At 36.5% G+C, this 17433-nt stretch overlaps 1 protein-coding gene across 1 annotated transcript; it reads right to left on the bottom strand.

Annotated features, from left to right (window-relative positions):
- Positions 1 to 3938: 3938 nt before the first annotated feature.
- On the bottom strand, positions 3939 to 9171 carry LOC105224099 (insulin-like growth factor-binding protein complex acid labile subunit). The gene is made up of 2 exons (XM_011202086.4): positions 8462 to 9171; positions 3939 to 6861 (listed from the first exon to the last, which is right to left on the bottom strand). The coding sequence occupies exon 2, from the start codon at positions 6722 to 6724 to the stop codon at positions 4469 to 4471; it is 2256 nt and encodes a 751-aa protein (XP_011200388.2). The 5' UTR covers positions 6725 to 6861; positions 8462 to 9171; the 3' UTR covers positions 3939 to 4468.
- Positions 9172 to 17433: the final 8262 nt, after the last annotated feature.

The following is a 17433-nucleotide window of genomic DNA, read 5'->3' as shown; positions in this document are numbered from 1 at the left end:
ATTCCGTGAAGGTCGTCCAAAAACAGCGATGCCGTACGTGAACTGATAATGCTAGACCGTCATGTAACATACCTTCATATAGAGGCATGCCTATGCATTCTCCCACCAGCATACATTCGATATTCATGAACACCTGGCCATAAAAAAGGTTTGTTCTCGTTGGATCCCGCACAATTTGGCAATCGCTCAAAAAAAGGCTCGTGTGGATTGGTGTAAAGGAATGCAGGAGTTAGAAATAGTTGTTTTCAAAATTCGAAATTAAACTTATTAAAAAACTTATTAAAAAATTCATAATTATAGCCTGTTATGAAGTAGATTGTAGGCGCTGCCATTAAATAGTGTACACGAATTGAACATAGGGTTTGTACTATTTTCTAAACCAATGTAAAGAATTAAACCTAGGCTCAGGCACAAGACACCAGACTGGATCAGGTTACCTACTTCAGCGGAGAAAAAGGTTCGAAAGTGCAGCCATTGATAACTACTAAAACGTTATCCATATGTTCAACGATATATGTATCTAAAAGTATATTTTTCTTCCAATTTTTTTTTGTTGTAGTGCATTTAGCCCCTAGCCCATTGCCCCTAAAAATTAGGTAAGATAGCAACGGCAGAATAGAGAGCATGCACCGAGAAAGTTAGGAAATTTCTTTCGGGAACATATAACTTTCGACTGATTGCGCTTATTTTATTATTATATATTCAAATATATTTTTTACTGCTTCATTTAGTTATGTATTGTATGATGAAAGACTCTGATGGATTTTTTTACAGTAGTTTTATAGGAAGTGGCGGCGGCTTTGCTTATTTTTGAATCGTGACCCAATATTTTTTATAAAATGTTTTGCATACGATTTTATAGAAATCTGCCCAGCAGTCACTGAGAAATGGAATTTTAGCAAAAAGTATGCAGTTCTACGGTAAAATTTAATGCTTCTGACGTTTTTGTTTATATGCTTATCGTTCTTTTCAACACGTTTTTATCGGAGTAGTTCCGGCTAGGCTCAACTATGCTTCGGACTGACAATCGAACGGACAGACAGTCATGCGGAACTCAGTTCAGCTCATTTTCTCAGAATTAACCGCTGGGTTAACAAAACTATTATGCTCTGTAGCAACATGTTGCGAAAATATTAAAGTATAATAAATAGACAATTTTAGAAACTTAATAGTATAGTATATCAATGGAATCTAAAATACGCCATTTCCTTATCAAGAAGCCTCGCATTCCGGCGTGTTGACCTTTAGCTTGCGCGCTTGAATTTGAAAAATTGCAATAAACTATTATTATATAGTGTGTATATACATATACTCGTATGTTCAAGGTCTACAAAAGGTCAACTAATCACTTCTAAAGAGCCTACAACATTAACAATTGCGCACTGAAATCTTATTCTTCTCCAAACTAGTCGCTTTAATCTCAAGGTGCTTATAAGAAACCCCGCAAATCCATAATCGTTACAATGTCCGCATAATATCTTCTTTCTATTTCTAACACACATTCACATACTGGGGCTAGTTAAACAAGAGTCGCTAAGGCTGTGTGTTTGTGGTGCTGCTTCGTCCTTTATTTCGTAGACAAAACAAAATACACAAGAAAAAAAACACATTCCCACCAAGAGCCTTGGCGATAGCCTACCAACAACAAAAGCAATAAAAGATCTTGGTTTCCACTTCCCTTCGAAATGATGAGCTATTAATTTCTTTGCAATTTTCAAAAATAGTTCTCGATAATTTCACACAATCCGTTGCACAGCTGGAGCGCCTCGGCGAAATGCTCGAAATATATGCGTGGTCATGTAGGGACGTGTGTTTCTCAGGTCTTTAGTTAGATCTACATGTATGCGTGTGTTTGGAAGAGCTGTATTGGCTTTCTTTCATGTACCTGTTTTATGGGGAAATTTGAAACCTGCAGTTTATTGTGGAGTTCTTCGTGTAATTTTAGTCCTGCAGGTTATGTGTCTAAACAATTGTTGTTGACGTTTTATATTATTTTGTTATATTTATGAAAGATAACGCTGCTACCAACGGAAATGTTAAACTCGAAAGCAAGCAACAGGAGACATTTATTTTGTGTTAACCCCAAGAAAATAAAATAATAATATAATAAATAAAATAATTGTTTATTTTATTTTTTTAATTTTTATTGTTTAATAATTCAATTAAACAATTATTTTTTATAATTTAATTAACTGAAAGAATTTATATCAGTTTCTTGATAATTTTATTTTCTTTTAATAATAGCATTCAATCTTTGCGAAAATTACTTTAATTTAATTGATTTAAATATTTTTGTTTTCAAAATTTGTTTAGCCTTAACCTTTGGTTTTATTTATTTATTTTGAATTTAATTTTTTTTCTAACGGGTGATTTTTTTGAGGTTAGGATTTTCATGCATTAGTATTTGACAGATCACGTGGGATTTCAGACATGGTGTCAAAGAGAAAGATGCTCAGTATGCTTTGACATTTCATCATGAATAGACTTACTAACGAGCAACGCTTGCAAATCATTGAATTTTATTACCAAAATCAGTGTTCGGTTCGAAATGTGTTTCGCGCTTTACGTCCGACAAATTTTGTTCAGCGATGAGGCTCATTTCTGGTTGAATGGCTACGTAAATAAGCAAAATTGCCGCATTTGGGGTGAAGAGCAACCAGAAGCCGTTCAAGAACTGCCCATGCATCCCGAAAAATGCACTGTTTGGTGTGGTTTGTACGCTGGTGGAATCATTGGACCGTATTTTTTCAAAGATGCTGTTGGACGCAACGTTACGGTGAATGGCGATCGCTATCGTTCGATGCTAACAAACTTTTTGTTGCCAAAAATGGAAGAACTGAACTTGGTTGACATGTGGTTTCAACAAGATGGCGCTACATGCCACACAGCTCGCGATTCTATGGCCATTTTGAGGGAAAACTTCGGACAACAATTCATCTCAAGAAATGGACCCGTAAGTTGGCCACCAAGATCATGCGATTTAACGCCTTTAGACTATTTTTTGTGGGGCTACGTCAAGTCTAAAGTCTACAGAAATAAGCCAGCAACTATTCCAGCTTTGGAAGACAACATTTCCGAAGAAATTCGGGCTATTCCGGCCGAAATGCTCGAAAAAGTTGCCCAAAATTGGACTTTCCGAATGGACCACCTAAGACGCAGCCGCGGTCAACATTTAAATGAAATTATCTTCAAAAAGTAAATGTCATGAACCAATCTAACGTTTCAAATAAAGAACCGATGAGATTTTGCAAATTTTATGCGTTTTTTTTTTAAAAAAAGTTATCAAGCTCTTAAAAAATCACCCTTTATAATCAAACCACCTAAGGGGGATCCCATTCAGCTAATACCAAAAATGGGCAAATGGGGTTGGTGAAGCGACTATATAGCCTATCCCTCCCAAACGTCAACCTCACCTTCGCGCGGTACCCCCTGTTCAAAAGGCGGTATAACCTTAGCACCTGCGAGGAGCAAATTCCCACGCCATTGCCTGCCTAGAGGCGAAACCGGCAGCCCCGGAACTAGGCTCGGATGCAGAAGGGTAATCACCTACTCATCTTAAACCCTCTGATTACCGAAATCGAAGTAAACAAATATATAAACCACCTATCATTTTTCAAAGTATAGTCCAAATCATTTCCCTTAATGAAAACGTAAATTTATTTATTTTTTATTCAAAAAAGTTCATATTTTATTTACTTCATTATGATAATTTTGTGATTTTTACCGATGTTTTATATATAATTTAAATATTCTTCTAACTATTAGAAATTATTGTTGTGTTGTTGTATTAAAACTAAATAAACTAACTAAACAACAGTTTTTATAAAATAATTTACATTTGCTTAACGGTTAAGTACAGTTTTCGCTTAACGGTATACTTACCTTTACTAAAATTTAAGTCAGTGCTTTTTTTCGAAACAAAAAAGTGATAATAATGATAATGCTTATGAACTAAGTAGTACAATTTGTATAATTTATTTACAATTAATGCTGTGTCTTCCGATTTGTTGATTCCTTCGTCAAAACTAAGTGCTTTTGTTGTTTTAAATTAATATTTATGTACAATTTTTTGAAAAGTACCATTTTGATTTTGAAATTCAATTTCAATTTCACTCCTCGAAAGTCTGGGTTCCAAAGGATACTTTTCAGTGCACGGACTTAACCTATTATCTTTTTTGCTAATTACATACGAGTTAGTTACTTATGTTCTATAATTCGTTGGTTCACTATTTATGTACTAAGGGTCCCCAGTAGTAATACTTGAAATTCTATCTCGTGATCTCTCCTACACGCTAACGTCCCTCTGTATACCATATCTAAAAGTCCCGTTTTGATAATACGCTTACGCTACGACACGCGGTCACATCACAGTTGGCGCCCACTAAGCGTGCAAGCTCAGCTTCGGATGGTGATAGGTAGGGTAACGCACAGCCAGCGGCAGCTCATTACCCACACTAAACACCTGCGATCAGTGGGGATTACGCATTGTGTTGTTGCAAGGCTGCTGCTGCTGCTGTTGTTGCTTCTGTGTATTGGCGCTCATGAAGGAGCGACGACCCGTAGTCGCTATGCCATTACGTAAGGGCAATGCTGGCGGTATTGGCGGTGGTGTGGGCGTTTTGGCGCAACGTCCCTGCTCTAACGGCATCGAATAGTGTGTGTTGCTGTAAATATAATTGGCATCCATTACCTCGCTAGACGCATCACAATCGCTACGTGATGAAGTGCCATAATGCAGCGACGGTTGTTGCTGCTGCTGTTGTTGTTTCTGTTGTTGCTGCTGTTGGTTGAAGTGCTCTTGCGTGAGACGCAGCTGGTGTTGGCGTGCTTCGCATGTATTCACCGCGGGCGAATGCATCATTGGCACATCGGCATACGAGTAACACGACTCACCGACATCTAGCGTAACGGCGGAGTGTGCGAATTGCGGTTTCGTGTAATGGTTCACGCTCGGCTGCGGTTCCACAACGTTGCCGTTGCAGGGTTTAAGCCGTAGCGAGTATGATGCGCAATCGTCAATGCTAATACCGGTTTGTAGTGCCTTCTTCTCGCTCAACACTGTGGCAGTGGGCACTTGCAGCTGTTGCAGATTCTTTTGTGCTTCTGGCGCGTTCAAATCGTTAATGGGCATGGTGCAGAAGCCATAATGACGTGCAGCGGGATGATGTGGGGTGTAGGTGTTCGAGAAGGTCGAGTGTATACCAAGACTGCAGGGATGATGCTGATGGCGCGTGATGTAATCCTCATCGCAGAAAGTCTTCTGGTATTCACGTTCTTTGCGTCCCAAAGCGGAGTTACCCCAAACACCGTTGCTGATGTATTCGCGTATCTTGCGGCGACAACGATACAATATGAGCGCCAAGGTGGTGATCGTGGCTGCCGACCCGACGAGTAGTGCGCCAATCAAAGCTTGCTTGCGTGGATCGGTGTGTGTACAACCCATAAGCGCCGGGTTCAAGTTACGCAAAGCTTCACCGTGCAGCCGTTCGGGGAAAGCGCAGTAGACCTCAGAGATCGCATCGTTTGTACCGTTCTTTTCCACCAACAAGTTGCGCAGCCACATGACACGACAATCGCAAGATATCGGATTCTCCGACAAATCGAGCGTGATGAGATCACGCCATGGAAACATGCCTTCTGCGAGTGTGGTGAGCGCGTTTGCTTTCAATATGACATGACGCATATTGGGTAAACCGCTCAACGCGCCCTCTTGCACCTCATGCAACATCTTATTCGAGGACAGGTTTAAAAACTCCAAATTGCCATTGGTCGAGAACGCGCCGTTCATTATGCGTTTCAGCCTTAGAGCGCCATTGATTTCTAAGCGTTTCAAATGCTTCAAACCAACAAATGCACCCTCAACAATCACCTCAAAATCATTCTGACCCAAAGCCAATTCCTCTAAACGCACCAAATTACTCAAACTGAAGGTGGGTATACGCGTCAAGCGATTGTCAGAAAGATCCAGTTGGCGCAGCGCTTCCAAACCCTTAAATGAGTCATGCGAGATATTCCGTAACCCAGCGCCACGTAAGTCCAGACGCGTTAAGGCCGGCACATCTTGGAAGGCCGCTGCCGGTACGCTCAATAAAGTATTCATGCCGAGAAAGAGCTCCGCCAAACTGGGCATGGCCTGAAAAATAACTGGATCGGGCACCGAAGTCAACGCATTGTCATCCAAATACAAGATGCGCAGCTGCGACAAACCGTCAAACGCTTTCGGATCCACAAAGCCAATGCGGTTTTTACCCAAATTCAGCTCTTCAATTTTAGCCAACGGCGTGAAGGTGCCCAAATGTAGCTCGGAAATGAGGTTGCCGCGTAAATTCAATACTGTTACGGCCGACAAGCCAATGAATGTTTTATTGCTGATTGCGCCGATCTTATTGTCATTCAAATGCACCTCCTGCAGTTTCTTCTGATAGGTGAAGGTGCGCTGCGGTATGGTCATTAGATGATTCGACGACAAATCGAGGAAGGTCAGCTCGACATAGAATTGTATCGAAGAGTCTATCGTCTTGATTTTGTTGTTTCGAATCACCAGGCGTTGTATGGACGGATTAAGTGCAATCGGCAGCACATCCAATTGACCCTCACCGCACTGCACGATCAAGGTATTGTCATCGCACTGACAACCTGATGGACAGTTAGCCAAACCGCTAGCTTTGGTGGCGAGCAGCAGGCAGAGCAGCGAAATGTAGGTAATGCTCTTGAGTTGCAACATTTTGTGGTGTATACGTGTGTGTGTATGTGGTTCCTTATTAAACTGTGGTTCCTAATGTAGTTGTTGTTATTCTTAAGGTTTGCTCTATTTCATACGTCACGTTTTTAATGAGTGTTGATTTTATAAGCGTTCCATTGCTATTAGAAAGAAAAAGAAGAAAGGGTAATTAAATAATGCGATGAAGTCCAGTAAATTAATTCAATGTGAAATGTATGGAAATGTAGCAGATAAGTAATGCACAAAAGTTATAAAAATAGGAAAATGTAAAAGAGGCAGAGAAAATTTTGCTTTGTGTGTGTGTTAATGGTGAATTATGTGCAGTTGAGTTTCCGGTTTACTAACAAATTTATTTATGTACTTTGTAGTCTTTATTAATTGAATATTCTACTTGAAATGGAAATGCACTTATTTTTTGTCGCTTACAACAATCATTTAAACATAGTGATTTAACACTATTTTAAATTACGTTTTCATACACAAATAAAAAGAAAACACAATAGTCAAACTATGAACTGAAAACATAACTAGTAGCAAATTTTCTGAATTGATAAACTTTTTATTAAAATTAAAATTTTTTTTGATGTAATGGTATCATTCACAAGCCACACAATTTGTTGCCAAGATTACAAAAAAACAATTTGATCAAGATTTCAACACTTATTACTTTCCATAACAGTTTTCTAAGAAACTGCAGAAACTTTATTGTAGTTTAATTTTATTTCAGCAACAAATATATAATCATTCTAAATACAATATTTTCAAGGGATCACAGATATGAATTTTCAAAATTTCCAACATTAAAAATTGTGAAACAAAATAGTATTAATAAAAAGTGAAATTCATGTTATTCCTGTAATAAACTTTTCAGTATAAATATTTTGTTTCTTCTCTATCATTTTTTCTTAGTAGTTTTTATATTCCTCATACCAATTCTCTACAGTAATAGGGTTTTTGTCAAACACATTAGTTTTTTTTTATCTATTTGACTTTCTCTATATGGATATACCAGTACATTTTTTTACTATATTTTCCAGAAATATTAAGTAAGATTATTAAAAACAGATTGGTTGCCCTACTGCTCAATTTTACTAAAACAAAAAAATAAAAATTCCAGAAATTATTTTAGAAAACAAAATTTCAACAATTTATGAAATTGATGCTCATTGCAAGGAAACTAAAACCAAACAAGGTTCAATCAAGAACTTATCAAATTGAGTATTATATTTTTTTTGTTTGTGCTGAACTCTGAATTTTTAGTTAAAATACAATTTCCACAAATTATGTAAATCTATGCGTTAACTGGCCCAGGTTAGGTCTTGATTTTTAAACACAATTTTCCTAATACCCATTGGGATGGATTTTTGATGTTAGTGTAGACTTCATTGCCTTTTGAATATTATAAATACAAATAATAAATTTTGATTCCTCTACAAAATTTTAAAATTTGAAAACTGCTTAGTGATTTTTGATATTATTGTTAATTTTGTATTTTTAATTAAATAACACTTTTTTTAAATATTGTTTAAAAAAATTTGAACTTTTCAAAAATTACGCCTTAAAGATTTTAATATATTTACATTTGACAACTTCAATATTTATAAGGTTTAAATTTTGAAATTTTATTATTTTTAAATCTAATAAACTAATACCGTTTTCACGTATCAACATATTTTGAGCGCTTACGAAATGTTCAAAAATTAAATACAACTTTTTTCTTCTCATAACACCACAACCAACCTTTTCCAACTGTCCAGCAGTAACTCGTGCACATTAAAACTCAATTGTCATGCGATTTTTATGATTTCTCCAAATTTTCCCACGCAATTTAATTGCAATTTGATTGAATTTGAATTTTCACTACTACTTTTAACACAAAACCACTAATAACTCATTTCCGTGGCAAACACAAATATTTTCGATGCTTTTGCTTTGTTTTATTTTTTGTTGTTTTTATAGAGTTATTTACTTGCGTAAAATTCACAAATATTCATGGTTTTTTATTACAAACTCATTTTGAGTTAAGATATTATTTTCAACACAATTTTTAGCATTCAATGATCATTTGTTTATGTTTTGATAATATTTTTTTAAACACTTATTAGAAATGTTTTCCAAATTCTGTGCAATAGCTGCACCGTGAGCGATAATCCAAGTGTTCGCTTTAATCACGGTTTTGCTAATACGAAAGAAAACTTGGCACTTTTCGATTCTCGATCTCGGAACTATAGGTGCTCTACATTTATAGACGGCTTTTGTATTAATTTTTGCTGAGTTTCGAAACTGTTCGAATTAATTTCTTCCCCAATAGCTAAGCAAATTTACAACCGCACGCGGCCAAGCAACGAACTACACTAAAACTTGAACGATCTGAGTGTGTTAACAACACCTCGGTGTGCTGTAGTGGCCCATGGAGAAGCGGCCAAGCGTAAATAATTTTGCTACCAAACAAACCGACAAGCAATTGCCTTAAAATAAGCGGCAACGTACGAAGAATGCCAACAACAACCCTCATTGTAGTTTTTCGAGTGAATTGCACGCTCAAAACCCGCCGCGGAGCGTCGATTAGCTCGTGCAATTGCAAGCAGAAGCAGAAAAACAAGTTTGAGAGCGGCTGTAGAAGCGTTTCAGAGAGTGTAACGAGTGCATAGAAGAACAACTTAGCAGGCAGCACACCGGAGCACATACAGCAGGTAACTGATGGCAAAAAGGCAGCTGCATTTGCGGTGAATGCTCACCAATTGGTCATCAAAGTCAAGGAGAGATTGTGATTGCACATTAGCGCTGACAACTCACGGACAACAGAGAGCACACAGAGCGTATTTTTGACATGCCGTGAGTAACATCGTGGCTTCTGTGCTCAGAGTGAAGCGGGTGGCAAGCATATGCTCAGCGTGGAAGCGCCGGAAGAGGTCGCTGCAGACACTAAGTTCACAGACGTGCATTCAATGCCAATTTGAAATGCATCAAAGCGCTTCCTGTCTCCTCTCTTTCACTCAATCTTATTTGGAACTAACTCTCAGTCGCTCAATTTTCAATTTCATTTGTTTGTGTTTTTGTATGGCTGACCTTTAGGTTTGCTTAGGTCTAAAATGCAGCTGCATGCCACAAGGGCATTATTTCTGTGGCATGCTGCGTTGTTTTGCTGACAGGCCATTGCTGTTGCAACATCGTTGCTGTAGCGTCGGGAGCATTTACGTCGTGTTCTTGTTGACGGTGTCCGGCAAGTGGCTGGACGCGTACCTTATTATTATTTTTGTTTAGATGATTTTGTGGAGCCAATTTATTTAATTTAAAACTACAAAGCAGACCAACCCAGATATTGCTAAAATTTTCCCGATTCGGGCATTCGTCTAAGATGTGGATAGAGTGTTGAAACAAAAATCTAGGCGAAATGAAATGTTTAAGGCATATACTTTTACGACCACTACAAACACTGTTCAATCATAGTCCTGTTTTGGTTGTGTATTTGAAAAGTTGTGCAAAATGCCAAATGATCAGAAGAAATACACATGACCAAAAAATTAGCAAATTGGCATAAGAAGAAGAAAAGTGATCTTCTCGGCAAATAGCAGTCAGAATTTGTCAGGTTGTTCTCGAAAATCGACTGAGAGAACAAACAACTTACTGAAATAAGTTTAAGCTTTCGCGATTTTCACCAAGTGAATTTAAGTGTCGAAACCATACCCTGACGCCTTAGAGATATGGGTTTACCATATATGGAAAATGCCCTGTCAAAATGCCACAATTAGTGAGAGGTTCCAGGATAATTGTATTTTAAAGAAAATTAAGATTCCTCAAAGGCAAATGCTTAGGGCTACTTTTCATACCATGTTTTGGGACCGCTACATCTTGTTGATGGAATAATGAATTTACACAAATGTGCGACACTGGTTAACAATTGTTTAGTAGCCTAACCTGCCAGGATGACTCAGCGCCGTGCCATCGTGCAAAATGGCCAAGTTCAGATTGTAAACAAATCTTGTGTAAATAATCCGTACCATTTTAATGTATATCATCCCATTCAGCATGGATTTTTATAGTCCATTACATTTAACTATTCAACACTTAGATTGGCCAGAAAACTGACCCAATTAAAACCCCATTGACCACTTGTGTCACATAATGAAGTGAGAAGTTGCTAACCAGAAACCAACAAAAAAAAGAAACAATTGTTAATGATTTTAGAGCCATTTTCGTATGGTCTCGACATAAGAAAATATCAATTGATTTGTCCTTGTGAGTTTCATGTCTTCAAGAATTAAGACAGTTATTGAGGCTAAAGGAGAAACGAATCGTTATTAGAGGATCCTATTGTAAAGTATATATTTTTACCGTTTATTTTAGTCCTAATAAAAACCATCTTTTATAGACAACTAATTTTCACTATTTGGCCAAACTAATAAAATTTTCCCTAATATTCAAACTTTGTAAACAAAAGGCTGATGTTGAATTATATTTGATGGTGCATCTTTATATTCTTTCTATTCAATTCTTAATTCGCATAAGACCAAACATTTTACGCAAAATCTTTTTCGCTCACACTCCTCATGCCGTCTCTTCAGATGATGTCATTATCCACGCCACTGCACCATATAGAAGGACAAGAATAATGAGGAAATTATAGAGTTTGGTCTTTGTTCGTCGAGAGAGGACTTTACTTTTCAATTGGAAGATATGTACGAAATTTTAATGAGATATTTAAATTTTTACTGAAGTTATCGCTTGCACGAAGATGGACGGCCGTACTCGTAGAATAAGTATTGGTCATGACTACACCGACACAAGTAATCCCATATAAGACTTCATATTATAAATGGTTCCAAATCGCTACATCGAAGTTTAGGCCACTATCCGAATTTTCCGACACTACTTTAATATACATATACTACAGATATATAGTTTCCATTTACCAATAGTTTGATACTTGGACGCTTTGGGAAGATATATGTATCATAGTATCATTTTTGGTCACTTATGAAACTGTATGATTCCTTATGAAAAGAGCCCCTAGAACAATTTTTGAGAAGTCACTTAACATTATAATCTTTCAACTACAGAGACATCGCTTTGAAGATTAAAGATGATTTCTGACAGTTTTCCAATGATTAACATTTACATAAGGCTTAAATCTCAAAAAATCAGTACTACATAAATGAGACAAATTACCAACAGCAAAACTTCAACATTTTTTCGATAAAAAAATTCAAACAAGCACCTTTAAAGCATAAATGATGCAAAAATATCGCTCTCAATACCAATTAAACGCTCATTTACGCGGGTACTTTCAAACAGTAAATTGCTCCCTTGTCGTCGAATATACATAGGCCGAGGTACATACATATATACGTTCATTTGCGCATATATTTGTACAACGGTACTTAATGCATCAATCATGTGGCAACAGCAATAATCACCGCATCCACCGCAAGTGAAAGTATGATCCCACCCACATACTCTCACATATTTAAATGCAAATAAGTCTGTAAGTGTGAATTCGCGTGTGCAGACTCCGCGATTAAGTAGCAAATGTTAATCTAATATTAGCCTGACATAAAGTGTTGTGAGCCCTTGAAGGACGCCACTAACCGTGCATTCAAGTATAAAGTGCTCATTGCCAATCGAATATAAAAGTACATGTAAGTGTATGTGCTTCGAGTTCGAGTATGTGCTTTAGAAATTCAAAAGAGTCGCTCGCAATACCCAGTCAACTTATTACTCAAATAGTGATAGGAGATCGATTACGTTTCCCTTGAAAAGAGTAATTGATGTTATTCAACACAGTAAACAAAAAAGTAATATAACACAGGCTATAATTAAATGATATATGCACAGTAAAAATCGGAGGTGGAACGATATATAAATTTAAGTTAAAGGTAAGTATTACATATAATAATTGGTTCGGGCTTGGAATCATTCAAATTCAGAAAACAGCTAGATTTTGGTAGGCTCAAACTACAAGGGAATTTCTATTTTCACATGAACATCTTCAATTTCATTAATTACTTCAAGTTAATCTAAAGTTTTTTCATCGGAATAAGTTTTAATTGGAGTCCAATTGCGAAAAACACGTTTAAGGTCTTACGTCTTTCAGCCACATTTATTGTAACTCATATGTGCTATTTTTCACGGCAAGACTCTCTTAAAAATGCATATTAAAATTGTCCCCAGGATCTTCAATTGACAATGCTTTTCGGACCTACTTAAAGCGGCTGGATTCTAGAACAGTAGAACGAAAAGGTTGCTTAATGACAATCGACTGTTCACGAAGTTGAACTATTAGCAAGATTACTTGACGTGATTAACAGTTGTATGTGAGCGTTCCAACACCATCCGTTAACGTATGTTTAATCGGCAGGACTCAATGTTTATGCACGAAACTAAAGACTCTCTTGTTATTGGTATATTTTATTTTATTTTTTCATCGAAGTTGAATTATTTGTAAGGTTCGAAGTCAATTTGAAATTCCAAAACTCTGGTAAGATAGTTAAGATAAGATTGGGCTGGATAAGACGGTATTAGATAAGAAATAACTTAATAGGATAGGATATGAAAGGATATTATTGGAATAGATATCGTGGATAGGGTAGGTTAAAATAATATGGATTGGATGCTCACATTAATTTTTGACATATTTAAAATTTAAAAGTTAAACTGGGGCTCGTCGTATTCCGATATAATTTGCCCCTAACTAAAAACCTGTATATGTGTGCTGGGTGTCCGTTATGGCGAAAGAAATTGTAAAACCACAATATTCAACACACACACATGCTTCAATATATACTCAACGGCATACGTATATGTACAAATGGCTGTGTTTTGCTTTTGCACGAGTGGAACCGCGCATACATAATTAAATAGACGCTGCTAGCGCAGAACAACAACAATATATGAACGATATGAAAACATTTAACCTTCAAAGAAGAATGCCCAAGAGCCAACGCAACAACAAACTAATGATTCTTAACACCTTCCTCACTTTATTTACACACCTATGTATGAATGTGTGTGTCATCATCGTACCGCGTGACGTTATCAACGCCTTCGCCTTACCACAGCAGCCGCATCATTATCCACGACGCTCGTTTAAATGAGTTAATTGAAAGGATACGTAACGGTGAAGCGTTAAGGTGGCAACAACACTGAAGCACATGGAGACCTAATGTGTACATATATAAGTGTGTGCGCGCTTGTTTGCCACTGAAGTCTGGCTGTAGATATGAATTCGCATAATTAGACTTGCCACAGTCACCTACCATCGTCAGCCGCCAGCCCAGCTATTAGCTCAGTTTACTGGCAATACCGCAGCAATAACCACCTAAGCATTGCCGACACCCCAACGATTAACGGTGATTTTTTTTCGGTTTTGGTTTTTTATTAATTTGTTTTTGCTTTCTATTGAAGTGTGCTGGTTATTTTTCCACTCGCTTTTTTATAATACAACAAGTATTCGCAGCATTGCTGTTGTTGTTGATGTGGTTGGCGGATTAAGCACCTCTTATCAGCAAAGCCGTTAATGAGTTGAGCATCATTAGGGCGCACTCTCTTCTGTAAAGGATTTTGTTTTCGCATTAAATGTAATATAAACACTGTTATCTACACATAGTGTGGCACAAACGCACTTAAGTGGCAATAAATGCATTTGTATGTACATGTATGTATATTTGTTTACAGTTGACTTCAAAAGAAGTTTTCATAAGTGTTTGACGTACCGGAAAAAGAGTGTAAGTGCATTAGAATGCTTGCAACAAATGTTAGACACTTGTGTTTGAGCATTCATATAATAAATGTATAGCAGAAAATGAAAGTGCGTACATACATATGCATTATAAAAACGAAGCGTTTATATTAATTTTTAATTCCAGTATTTGGAATTTTTTTTTATTAAGGAATTTTTTATTTCTAAATAATTTTCCTTAAATTATTAAATTAATTTTTGGCATCCTAATTATTTTAAATAATTTTTTACTAATAAAACTTCACTATTCACTATTTTTTTTAATTTCCTTGTAAGCAGTTTCAATTCTTTTTTGTAATTTTATATATACAGGGTGCGCTCCAAACCATGTCAAACGAGTGTTTTAGCTCATTGGACGGTATGGCCGCTAGTATGCCGTTGCAAGCCTTTTGAGTGGCCTCTACGTCTGCATAACGCTTTCCTTTCATGGTCAAATTAATTTTTCCGAAAAGGAAGATGTCACACGGTGCCATATCAGGTGAATACGGGAGTGGTTAATGGTTCAAATGTGATTTTTAATCAAATAATCGGTCACAAGCGTCGATCGATGAGACGGCGCATTATCGTGCAATAAATGTGGCAGCCCATTTTCATTGAAATAACTCACATATTGGTCGATATACATATGCCGTCCAAAGTCACCCGGAAGTTCCATTAACTTTTTATTAGGTATATGAGGACTTAGGGAAGTGTTGGTCAGATTTAATCCATTTTTGACATACGGAATGAATTTCAATTATATATCTCAGACATTGACCAATATCTTCCAACATAAGTCAACTATAGATACTGGGCTCCAAATATTCGGTTCCTAGGGGCTTGATCAGCATTATTCGCGCAAGGTTTTATATCGTTTTATTAATTTCTTCTTGATTTGTAAACTGGAAAAAATTAAAGAACCAAATGGAATTTAAAATTGTGGAAAGTTTTATGCACCAATTTTTTTTGTTTGTTTTGGGATTTCACCAAAATGTGGGTGGTGCCACACATATCCTACAATTTTCACACCGGCTCCCATAAAACCCTCTCATACCATCTCGATGGCAAATTTTTACGTACTGCGTTTAGTAGTTTTGAACAGTACCGTTATATGGGGAGTCAGCGGGGTTTTCATCCGATTTCATCCATTTTCACACTTTCGGTTGGAATTCTCGTAATATTCGTGCTGGGTGAATTTGATGTTGTAGGTTAAGTGGCTTAGGAGATATATACATTAAACTTATTAGAGGGCGGGGCTAGGCCCGCCTACTAGATTTTTTTGCACACAGGTGCCCTTGGCTACTGCGATCCCATGTGCCAAATAAGAATTTGATATCTTAATTTAGTATTTAGTTATGGCACTTTATAGGTTTACGGCTAATGGTGATTTGTGGGCGATTACGCATGACGAGGAGTGTTGAAATCTAGATGACTGTCTGCCTGTCCGTGCAAGCTATAACGTGAGTAAAAATTGAGATATCTTGATGAAACTGATGAAACTTGGTATGCGGGTTTCTTAGTAAAAAAAAAAACATTACGAGTACGTAGATGGTCATAAACGGACTACCACCACGCCCACAAGTCGCCATTAACCGAAAACCTACATAGTGCCATAACTAAATAAAAATTTGCACTAAGAGTTCTTTTAAAGTAGCCACGTAATAGCAAAACATTTTCCAAATCCAACCAAAATTGTTCGAGCCCCTGGGTACTGAATCTGTGGATCCAGTGCTTATAGTTGACTTTTTACCGAAAATATTGGCCAAATGAGCAATTGAAATCCAGAGAATCCTTTTCTGATAATAGTAATTATGTGTATCAAAATGGGTTAAACCGGGTCAATACTTCCCTGAGCCCCCATATACCTAATATTTTCGAACTTTCAGTAACCTTATACTAGATATATCGGCCAATATTTGAGCTATCTCAATGACAATTACAGGACGTATTTTGCTCATAACAGTATATCTTTGTGCCTAAAATAGTTACAATTGGGCGAAAACTTTACCTAGCCCCCATATAACTATTACAAGTATTTTCGAACTGCCGGTTTACTTTGCTCCATATGATTGGTGATTTTATATGAAGGACCTTAATAAAACCCAGAGAACATTTTCTAGTATTTGGTATGATAATAGTAGGTCAATACTACCCCAACTTACATATCCTACATATAATGATTTTCGTCCTTCTAACAAAGCTTAGGCCTAATATGTCGGTCAGTAGAGTTGTGTATGAGTTATGTATATATAGTATAAGGATATATTAATATAAAATTGCGTATATTCCGATCCTCTGGTTAACGTTTTACACTTTAAGGTATTTTCAAAGCTTTGATTTTTGCACCCGAACTTAGCCCTTCCTCACTTGTTTTTAATTCGTTTTGTTGTATAATATTTTTAATTCTAAAATATAATTACACGTTTTTTATTTAATTGAATTATGTATTTAATTTTTTTTCTTGTTTCTTAATTTTATTATTGTTATAAATTGATATTTTTCATAAATAAATGTTTTTGTTTCTTTTCACACTTTATATACTTTTTTTATTTTCCTTTCGTTTTATTTTTTCCCCTTTTTTGCTGTTTTGTGGTTTAAATTAATTTTATTTCTGTTTTTTTTTTTAGGTATATCTCCATTATACCCGACCTTTTGACATGTTTATGCTGCTATTATCTGAAAAATATAATTTTTTTTGGTAGTTGCCACATGGGCGTGCTCATGGACATAAACGATGTCATCGCTGACTCAATAATCTATTGGATATATGGTATCTATGATCCCCCATGCTTACACATATATACATATAGTCAAATATACATACATATGTATGTAGTAAATACTTTCGCATGTGTCCTTAAAATTTCCAGTTATGGTGTTTTTGGTTTTTTTGAGTTTGAGGTTTAGCATTATATTTCCTTGTTTAATGGTGTAGTAAATTCGTATGTTCAAGTGCCTTAACTCAATGTGTCAAGTGCGTCATAATCACTTACTT

The sequence above is a fragment of the Bactrocera dorsalis genome, chromosome 5 (assembly GCF_023373825.1).
Source record: "Bactrocera dorsalis isolate Fly_Bdor chromosome 5, ASM2337382v1, whole genome shotgun sequence".
NCBI lineage: Eukaryota > Metazoa > Arthropoda > Insecta > Diptera > Tephritidae > Bactrocera > Bactrocera dorsalis.
Note: the sequence above shows the minus strand (reverse complement) of the source record. Positions and strands in the feature narration are given on the sequence as shown.